The following is an 11337-nucleotide window of genomic DNA, read 5'->3' as shown; positions in this document are numbered from 1 at the left end:
TTCTATTGTGCGTGAATTTCCTGATGTCTTTCTAAAAGATATCCCCGGAATGTCACCCGATAGGGAAATTGAATTTTCTATTGAATTAGTTCCAGACACAAGTCCGATCTCAAAGGCCCCTTATAAAATGGCTCCAGCAGAACTAATAGAACTTAAGGAGCAGTTACAAGAACTTTTGGATAAAGGGTTTATTTAACCTAGTGTTTCACCTTGGCGCGCACCGGTGTAATTTGTGAAGAAGAAAGATGGTAGCATGAGATTATGTATTGGTTATTGAGAGCTCAATAAGGTGACTATACGGAATAAATATCCCTTACAAGAATTGGCAATTTTTTCAACCAGTTGCAAGGAGCTCAGGTGTTTTCCAAGATCAAGCTACAATTGGGCTATCATCAATTGAAGATTAAGGCTGAAGTTATACTAAGAGGCTTCTCTCTTTTAGAGCTTAGTTTCAATTGTCTTTGTGGTAGCTTTCTTGATGCAAAATCACCCTTGCCACTTCTACTTATAGTGGTCGGATGAGGATGAAGTTATACAGAGGCTTCTCTCTTTGCGACATCATGTTTGCTTCCGCTTTCTTTGTTTTATCTAGAACTCTTTATAAAATCAAGTATATTGTTAGTACCTATACTTCCTAAATACAGAGATCTTCTTCCTTTCGCCAAAATGCCGAAAGTAAGTATATGCATGATGGAACTCGAATGGAAACTTATCTTTTTTACTGGAATGTGAACGTCCAATAGATGAAAGAGAGCTAAATTGGTGTCCCCTTTAGGTGACATCATGTGACATCATATGTCTACAACATTAAGCAATTGAGACTGATAATGGAAGTTCTACAAAGTAATATTGTTTCTTATCTCCAAGTATCAAGTTTGGAGATTAATCAAGGGAATTAGGGCTGATGTTTCATGCTAAACATCTGGCAAACTTCAATGAAATATTAAGAAAATTCACCATGGAACATCACTCTCTTATTAATTGATTTGTCAATCAGTTAATGTTTATCTAAAATCCAACTACATTGTTGGGTATCTTGACCCCAAGATATGATTATTTTGATGATAACAAATATTACTAAAATCCAACTACATTGTTGGGTATCTTGACCCCAAGATATGATTATTTTGATGATAACAAATATTACATGTTGTGTGTATTATGTGCTAACATTTGTTTTGGAGTATCAGAGCTAAATCAACAATGATATTCAAAGAGATACTCAAGACATAAGATGAGTTCAAGACAATATGAAGCAAAGAAGAAGTTATGCATAAATGTCAAAAATGTAATTTTTCACATTTTCTTTGCTTAGAAATTTCTACAAGCCTTGATCACTCACACACATACACAGATAGTATTTAGAACACACTAACACATACTTAGTAGATGGTTAACTATAAAAATCCCCTAAGTTAACTATTAGAGGTTATAGATATTGAATGAGTCTTAAAACATATCAAATATCTCATATCAATACCTTAGTAGTCGACTACTCAAGGCTTAGACAAAATATATAGTTTATGTCACATTATAGTGTAGTCGACTAATATACAGTGTAATTGACTACTTAAGACTTGACAGATTTTTAAGTTTTTGTAAAAATACAGTGTAGTCGACTAATGACTATATGTAGTCGACTACTAAGGTTATAATCAATATTTCCAGTTTCTGTCATCTTACAGTATAGTCGACTAATAGCATTAGTAGTCGACTACGCAAGACATAGACAAAATATTAGTTTTTGTGTCATTTCATATTAGTCGACTAATTAGCTTTGTAGTCAACTAATCAACTTTGAATCAGAACTCTAGATTTTCTGTCGTTTACAGTGTAGTCCACTAATGACCAAAGTAGTCGACTACTAATAAATAATTTGACTACACAGAGTCTGTTTGAACTCAGAGTAGTCGACTACTAAGAGTTATAGTCGACTATGTTAGACCCTAGAGGGGAAGTGATTAGGGTCTTGTGCTAATCTAATCTGATTTTATGCCAATTAAAATCTATTAATAAATTATTCTTGCAAGATAGATATACAATATGTTATGAGCAAGAATATGCAATATGAACAAAGGAAAATATCCTAGCAATAAGATATACTATGAGATATATGCGAGGATATACAAACAACACAAGGGTAAATAATCTAAACTAGATAGTGGAAAATATAATCAACAAGCAATATACAAAGGCGATATAAGATATGAACATAAAAATAAGTGCGCCAATGCAATCACAAACAAACGATATGTTCACGGAGTTCATTCCCCACAACCTACATCTCCGCTCCTCACCTCGAGGAGATCTCCACTATCACAACCGAATTTTTTACGCTCACCCGAATAACGTTTACACCTCACACTCAGTTTTCTAGTTCACCGAAAACTTTACATTCTCACACTCTTGTAATCCCACTTTACACCCTCTCAAGTGTTGGTCTCTAGTCCATGTCTCCCTCAAGTATTAGGAATTACAACATCTCTCTAGGTATTGTTACCTACCCCACTCCTCTTAGGACGACCCCGTCTCTCACCATACACTTCTCTCGATGTACAAGTGTATTACAAGGTGATATACACAATTAGGCATGAATACAACTTTGGTTGTTCTCTACAATGGACGAGAACTCAATTAAGCTCACTCTCAATTGATACAACTCTCCACAACCTAATTATACAATGTATGCAAATACAATAAGCTCAATGATTGTGTGTGTAAGCAATGAGAAAATCAATTATAAACTCAATGTAAAACCCTAACTTGATAAAAATGATAAACAACAAATAATTAATACAAAGCTGGTATTGAGTTTAGAAATTCTTCTCTGAAAAACAAGATGGAGAGATGGATTAAAATGGAGCTCAAACAATGTAGAAACAAGATGGAGAGATGGATTAAAATGGAGCTCAAACAATGTAGATGATCTCCTCCACTTGTGAAAGCTTCTTCACAAACCAAACAAACTTTAAACCAAACTTAAACACACTTAAACACCCTTTAAAAACTTGTTTTAAACTTTTCTTGGATCTTTTTGGAACTGAGGATATGTGGGTGTATTTATAGGAATCCCAAACCAAGATAAAAAAAGGCAAAAAGACCAAAAACCCTAAAACAGTACAGTCTGAAAATATAGCCGTTATAGTGTTATGAGTCGACTCAGTATTGTTCATGAGTCGACTCATAAGTAGTCGTTACAGGCTAAAAACCAACTTATGAGTCAACTCATAAAAATCATGAGTCGACTCATAAACCATGGGTCGACTCATAAGATCATGAGTCGACTCATCAGAAACAAAACTTATTTTTCAGCACAGTTTGTGAGTCGACTTATGACATGCATGAGTCGACTCAACCTGATGGGTCAACTCATGATGTTGTGAGTCGACTCATCGGAAACAATTTGTAAACTACGCAGCAGTTTGTGAGTCGACTCAATACTGTTCATGAGTCGACTCATAAACATGTACACAGAAACTTTCAACTTTGAACATTGTTAAAAAATATCAAATAAATTCTAAAAAAATATAAAATTTTGGGAAATGATTATAGACATGATAATAAACATGCTACAAAAATTGGTTTTCAAAAAACACCTCCCAAATGAGAAATCTCTTCATTTTACAAAATTGTCTAAAACATGAAAATAAAAACATACTTGTTTTGACATTTTGACTACACCATATTTTGAAACTTCATAAACTGATTTTATAGACTTATAGAAGATGTATATTATGATTGTTAAGTCTATAAACTAGAATACACTATTTATATAAAGAAACCAATAAAATGTGCGTGTATATAATTAAGGTTAAAGTACCAACGCACATAATATAAACCTAAACTAAATATACCCAATCTATGATCTTGATCTTCAATAAGCTTTTCTTGGTAAACTTGCGGATGAAGCTTGAACTTGGATCTTCAACTTGAATTGCATTGCTTCACTCCACTATTCCGCCAAGCTCCATTGGATATAATCGTGAAAGCTTGATTCCATCCATCCTCTAATATTTTGTTTGTCTACAATGAATACAAAATACAAACACTAGACAAACAATATTAGTCGTAAATTTTTTGTTAAACATCATCAAAACAAGAAGGCCAACAGACTACATAGATAGTTTTTCTAACTGTTTGAGATTTGAATACTTGACTGTTTATATCCGTTTGTGATTGTTTTTAGGGTTTGAAAACTTTTCTTTTCAAGGGCTATAAATAGGTAAAAATGATAAAAAATAAGGACAATCATTTGCATTTGTAAGATTCATATATTGTGCATATTAACTCTCAAGTTTCTAGTTTTCAGTTCTGTTTATATCCGTTTGTGATTGTTTTTAGGGTTTGAAAACTTTTCTTTTCAATGGCTATAAATAGGTAAAAATGTTAAAAAATAAGGACAATCATTTGCATTTGTAAGATTCATATATTGTGCATATTAACTCTCAAGTTTCCAGTTTTCAGTTCTAAGTTTCAGAAAAAGAGAGTTTCTAGATATTGTCTTTGTTTCCATCATTCTTAGAGATTGTTTAGGCAATATTCAGAGAGTCAAAAAGATTCATAAGCCATTGTTACACGTTCACATCCACATCAAGGTTTATAGGATTAGATTTGTATTCTAGCTACAAGAAAGGTTTCTCTCAGGTTTGAGAGGGTTGATCTATTGGTCTAGAGATCGGTGTGCAATTAGCATGGTCTTGTCAATTGGGGTTGCAATTTGTATGGTCTTGTAAATTGGTCAGGTTTGCTTGTGATTTTGTAAGGTTTCAAAATCATAGTGAAAATCTCAAGCGGGATTTCCTTGGGAACTGGATGTATACCGGCGAGGTGGAAACAGTATACATGCTTGTGTTTGTGATGTTTATTTTCTGAGATTTTTGTCATTCTTTCAAGCAATTTATACTTTGCAAACTCTTTAAATAACTCTAATAAAGGCTCTCTAGTGTTTTATTTTAAGCTTCCGCAGATTTTACTCTTTGTATAAGAGAGCGCAACTCTACAATTATCATAAGCGCACCATCCTACATACACAACTACTTACAAAGAATGAGAATTTTTAGAAGCTAAAAACACCTTTTTAATTTAATACTATAAGGCGAGAAGAGCATGGGGAACGTCCATGTTTGAGTACATTATCTGACAACACCCTGTCCATAGATGTAGACCCTCGTGTTCTGAGCAAAGAACATGCGCTGTAATTTTGAACTCCAAATAGTTAGGTGGAATTAAGTGTTGTAGCATTAATCAATTGAGAATTACATTGGAATATTTACAGCTATTGTTTTCTTTTTATCTCCTTATACCATATTTTTGGGGGTTAATCCAGGGAATTAGGCCTGTTTTTTAGAGACTAAACATCTAGCAAATTTTATAAACTATTAAGAAAATTGACCATGGATCATCACTTCCGTAAATAATTTGTCAATCAACATTATCTAATATTTAATTACACAAGTATCACTGACTACAAAGAATCTGAACATTCAAAAGCTACAAACTACTTGTTGATTCAACCCCACAGTTTGCGAAGAGCAAGGAGAATGACGGTGCCTTAATATAGTGTCTAACAACACCCTGTCCATAGCTTTAGACCCTCGTCTTCTGAGCGAAGATAGAATATACTCCATGAACACTGAATCACAAGGCAATATGATTGGACCATCACTTGGTATCCCATGCTCATCTTCAGACATCTTTAAGAGCTCTACAAAAATAATGCTCTCCAAAAATCTCAAGGGAACCATGAATCTCTTCTCATCTGAGGTGTATACAATAAAGTGACCTTTTTCTGCAACTGGTGTACTGCAAGCATTGGAATCTAATTTAGCATCAGCCTGGGTTGAGGAGACCCTTTTGCCCAAGGCAGCTGCCTTTCTCCATTTTCTCGCCATCTCAACGATCTTCTTGGAGTTTACCATTGTTGAATGTAGATATCAAAGTTTGGGAAGAAATAGTTTGATTTCTAGATTGTGAAGCTGCGTATTTGATGAGAACAGTTGCAGTATGGTCGTATACTTATAGGAATAGAGAGCGGACCCATGACAAGCTGTAGGAGTTTGTGTGGAAGTTAGAAGGGAAACAGAGCCATGTGCTTCATACATGAGAAGATGAGATTTGAAGTAAGATGTTTGGATTTGGTTGGGAAGTTGTTTTCGATAGTATAAGATGTTGTGCGCCGCGGAAGCCGATTCGACAATTCAAAAGCACACACAAGAATAATAGTAGACCACAAATAACACAAGCCAACCAATCTCAGCAAGAACACAAGATATACATGGTTCGGCAATGTGCCTACGTCCATGGGGCAAGGAGGGGGAAGCTTTACTAATGGAAATCAAGGGGAATACAAATTATGGTTACAAATCTTACCCAAAACCCTCTTACAAGACCACTTGATCTCTCCAATAGACTCCAACAATAGAAGCCCTAGAAATCCCCTTTCAGCAGCTCAAAATCACCCTTTCTTAACCCTAGAAACGAGTTTAGGGTTTATATACAACTCACAAACAAAACGGGTCTGGAAACAGAACCCAGGCCCAAACCGCTTCGGCGGTCGATCGGCACGGAATTTGTCAACCTGCTGCCAATTCTACAAATCTCCACCTCGGCGAACGTTTGCCAAAACTGAGCCGATACCAAAACACCCCCAATCAACTCAACCGGCTGCATCTGCAAGACTGCCTACGTATCCTCTTGCCCAAGGAATCAAGCCGAACGTAGTTCATCCAAATGGCCGCCAATGGCCTCAACAATGAAGAATATTCAACAAGTTCAAACAATGACCAAACTTCATACTTGATACAACTTTGGTCAACATATCAGCAGGGTTATCCTTAGTGTGGACCTTCTCCAACGTGACATCACCCTCATCCAATACGTCACGTACGAAGTGAAATATGACATCAATGTGCTTCGTGCGTGCATGGTAGACTTGGTTCTTCGCCAAATAGATAGCTGACATACTATCACAATATACCTGAATGTTCTCCTGTGCAATCCCCAAATCATCCAACAAACCATGTAGCCACAAAGCCTCCTTCACTGCTTCAGTCACCGCCATATATTCCGCCTCCGTAATAGAAAGCGCCATTGTAGATTGAAGGGTACATCTCCAACACACCGGTGCACTAGCCAATGTAAAAACATAACCCGTAGTGGACCGACGCTTGTCAAGATCTCCGGTATAGTCTGAATCCACGTAGCCAATACAATCCTGCCATGTCTCCTCATTCTTCGCAAATATCAACCCAACATCCACGGTACCCTTAATATACCGTAGAATCCACTTCACGGCCTCCCAATGCCCCTTGCCGGGGTTATGCATGTACCTAGATACCATGCTCACGACCTGTGATAAATCTGGCCTAGTACACACCAAGCTACCCACTACACTGGCATACGGAACTTTGGACATGTAGTCCCTATCCTCCACTGAAACTGGTGACATCAAAGCTGAAAGCTTAAACTGGGGAGCTAATGGAGTACTCACCACCTTGGTATTGCCCTCAAAACTGAATTTCTTCAGCATCTTCTGCAAGTAACTCCTCTGTGTAAGCTTCAATCTCCCCTTCACCCTGTCTCTCTCAATCTCCATACCCAGTATCTTCTTTGCCTCTCCCAGGTCCTTCATCTCAAATTCAGATGACAGCTCCTTTTTCAATTTCCCAATAGTTGAAGTGTTCCTGGAAGCTATGAGCATATCATCAACATACAATAACAAATAAATATGATCACCATCCTGTAGCTTGTGCATATAAACGCACGGGTCATAAGGGCTCCTCGTGTACCCTCGGCCAATCATAAAGCTATCAAATCTCTTGTACCACTGTCGCGGTGATTGCTTCAGTCCGTAAAGAGATTTCATCAATTTGCACACTAAATTTTCCCTTCCTGAAGCTTTAAACCCCATAGGTTGTGTCATGTAGATCTCCTCATCTAAGTCTCCATGTAGAAAGGCCGTATTCACGTCCATTTGGACCAAATCTAAGTCCAGCTGTGCCACCAATGCCAATAGTATCCGAATCGACGAATGCTTCACAACGGGTGAAAACTCCTCGTTGTAATCAACGCCCTCAAGCTGTGCATATCCCTTGGCAACCAATCTGGCCTTGAACCGAATGTCCCCAATAGAAGATCCCTCCTTCTTAGCATACACCCACTTACAACCAATAGCTTTCTTACCCTTAGGTAGTTGTGCAAGTTCCCAAGTGTCGTTCTTCTGAAGAGATTGCATTTCCTCCTCCATAGCATTCCTCCACCAAATGGAATGAGATCTGGACTCAGCCTCCCTGAATGTGGCAGGAATAAAATCATCAACGACCTCCACAGATAAAGCATATGCCACCATGACATCATCATATCTAGCTGGCCGACGAATCTCTCTCCTCGGTCTATCTGCTGTAATGGACCCCTGAGCATGACCCTGCTCCTGAGCCTCACCATCAACTGTATCCTCCAAATGCCCGACTGTCATCTCATCTCCTTCCAGTGCCACCTCTGTAGGAGTCTCAATGGACACAGTACTGACTGGAGTGGGTGGAGTCACATCATCCTCCACCTGCTGTGATATCCTTCTTGTCTGATCTTCCTCCACCTGCTGAGGAACTCGAGGCTTCATCATGTACACCTCATCAAATGTAACATCTCTGCTAATGACCATCTTCTTGTCTTGTGGATCCCATAATTTGAAGCCTTTGACACATTCTCTGAATCCCACAAAGATAGCCTTCCTCGCTCTCGGATTCAACTTCCCATCACTAATATGGAAATAAGCTGGACACCCAAATATCCGAAGAGTCTCATAATCATTAGCCAAAGAACCAGACCAACGCTCCATAGGGGTCTTCCCCTCTATCGCAGTGCACAGCAACCTATTAACGAGATGGCTCGCATAAACTAACGCCTCGGCCCAAAAAGATCTAGCCAATCTACTCTGCGTCATCATACATCGTACCTTCTCCAGCAAGGTACGGTTCAGCCTCTCTGCCACCCTATTATGTTGCGGTGTCTCTCTAACTGTGAAGTGTCTTCTAATGCCGTGATCCCGGCAAAACTGCAAAAAATGGATCACTCTTGTACTCTCCACCATTGTCTGAACGAAGAGTCTTCACCTTTCTACATGTCTGCAGCTCCACTTTCTTCTTCCACTCCACAAATATATCCAGGACCTCATGTTTATGCTTCATGGTATATACCCAATTCCTCCTGGAATAGTCATCAATGAAAGTGACAAAATAATTTGCCCCACCAAGCGATGTGTGCTTAGAAGGGCCCCAAACATCTGTGTGAATGTAGTCTAATATACCTTGGGTGTTGTGAATTGCGGTGCCAAACTTCACTTTAGTCTTCTTCCCAAGAATGCAATGCTCACACAGCTCCATCTTGCAGGTCTTTGCACCTTTTAATAGCCCCTGTTTTGCCAATGACTGTAGGGACTTTTCATCTGTGTGTCCAAGCCTCATGTGCCATAGTGTGGTAGTATCCTCCTCTGTGGTGATAGAAGCAACCAGACCACCTGTAACTGTCTTGCCCTTCAAGTAGTATATGTTGTTTTCCCTGACACCTCGCATCACCACCATGGACCCCTTCATGACCTTCAAACTAGCATCTTCTAAGATTACTCTATAGCCGGATGCCTCCAAAGTCCCAAGAGAAATGATGTTCTTCGTCAACTAAGGCACGAATCTCACTTCTTTCAATTCCCTAGTCACCCCGTCATGCATTCTGATTCTGACTGAGCCAATCCCACTAATAGGACAAACGTGATCGTTCCCCATGAGCACCACATCTCCTCTCTCCAACTCCTCAAAGTTGGTAAACCAATCCCTTTTAGGGCAAATGTGAAATGTAGCTCCCGAATCAAGCATCCACTCCGTAGAGTCGGCATAACAAACAGACGGCAGTGTGGGACAAGAATAACCGGAAGAATCCGAATCTGAAGTGTCACCAACAACCTTGGCAACATTCACCTCTGAAGCTTGTACAGCTTTCCCCCTTTGCTTCCCGGCTCTATCCTTTAACTTTGGGCATTCATTCTTCCAATGTTCCTCTTCTTTGCAAAAGGCACATTGATTTCTACCAACACTTTTATGGCCACCCCTATTCTTTGATTTTGAGCGGTTGAACCTTTGACGGTTTGGACTACGGCCACGAACTGCTAATGCATCACTCGATGCCTTCTCGGAGGGCTCACAATCATTCTTCCTCAGCTTCTAATTCACCAATGTCGAGGTCACCTCCTTGTATCTAACTGTAGCTCGCCCATTTATCATAGTGAGAACAAAAGTACTAAATTCATCATCCGGCAACGAACATAATAATAACATCGCCTTATCTTCATCCTCTACCATGATATCTACATTGGCCATATCCGAAATTAGCTTTGTGAAGTTGTTAAAATGCTCCCGAATGGAAACTCCCCTCTTCATCTTGAATTGGTAGAACCATTTCTTCAAGTGAAGCCGATTCTCAATGCTCTTCGTCAAATATTTTTCATTAAGCGTTTCCCACAATCTCTTTGCCGACGTCTCATTCATCACATCATAGATAAGATCCGGCGTTAAGCATGACCGAATAACCCCACAAGCCTACTGTGCATTTTCTTCCAAACCCTATCATCAATCTCCTCGGGTTTCTCTTGAAACTCAAGAGTCTCCTCTAAATTTTGTGCATCTAAGGCGTCCATTACTTGACACCTCTATAAACCGAAGTTAATCTTGCCGTCGAACTTTGGGACATCAATTTTAGTGTTATTGATGCTTAAATTTTGGATCGCCTTTGTCAAAGCCGACCCCGATGTACTAGTAGCACTTGAACTAGCCCTGCTTGTTTCAACCATATTGTAGATCTACTCTTCAACCAAGAATCCAACAGTGAATCCTTCGAACAAAACTCCCAAATCCAACCCGGAGCTCTGATACCACTTATTGTGCGCCGCGGAAGCCAATTCGACAATTCAAAAGCACACACAAGAACAATAGTAGACCACAAATAACACAAGCCAACCAATCTCAGTAAGAACACAAGATATACGTGGTTCGGCAATGTGCCTACGTTCACGGGGCAAGGAGGGGGAAGCTTTACTAATGGAAATCAAGGGGAATACAAATTAGGGTTACAAATCTTACCCAAAACCCTCTTACAAGACCACTTGATCTCTCCAATAGACTCCAACAATAGAATCCCTAGAAATCCCCTTTCAGCAGCTCAAAATCACCCTTGCTTAACCCTAAAAATGAGTTTAGGGTTTATATACAACTCACAAACGAAACGGGTCTGGAAACAGAACCCAGGCCCAAACCGCTTCGGCGGTCGACCGGCACGATCGACCGCGATCCA

At 39.2% G+C, this 11337-nt stretch overlaps 1 protein-coding gene across 1 annotated transcript; it reads right to left on the bottom strand.

The window, feature by feature from the left end:
• Positions 5484-5918, bottom strand: LOC109847427 (auxin-responsive protein SAUR68-like). The gene has a single exon (XM_020416655.1). The coding sequence runs from the start codon at positions 5916-5918 to the stop codon at positions 5484-5486; it is 435 nt and encodes a 144-aa protein (XP_020272244.1).

The sequence above is a fragment of the Asparagus officinalis genome, chromosome 7, assembly GCF_001876935.1.
Source record: "Asparagus officinalis chromosome 7, Aspof.V1, whole genome shotgun sequence".
Taxonomy (NCBI): Eukaryota; Viridiplantae; Streptophyta; class Magnoliopsida; order Asparagales; family Asparagaceae; genus Asparagus; species Asparagus officinalis.
The sequence above is the reverse complement of the archived record's forward strand: the minus strand, read 5'-3'. Positions and strand labels throughout refer to the sequence as shown.

Excerpts from the sequence above, each read along its gene's own strand:
- LOC109847427 (XM_020416655.1), bottom strand. The coding sequence starts at position 5,918 with ATGGTAAACTCCAAGAAGATCGTTGAGATGGCGAGAAAATGGAGAAAG.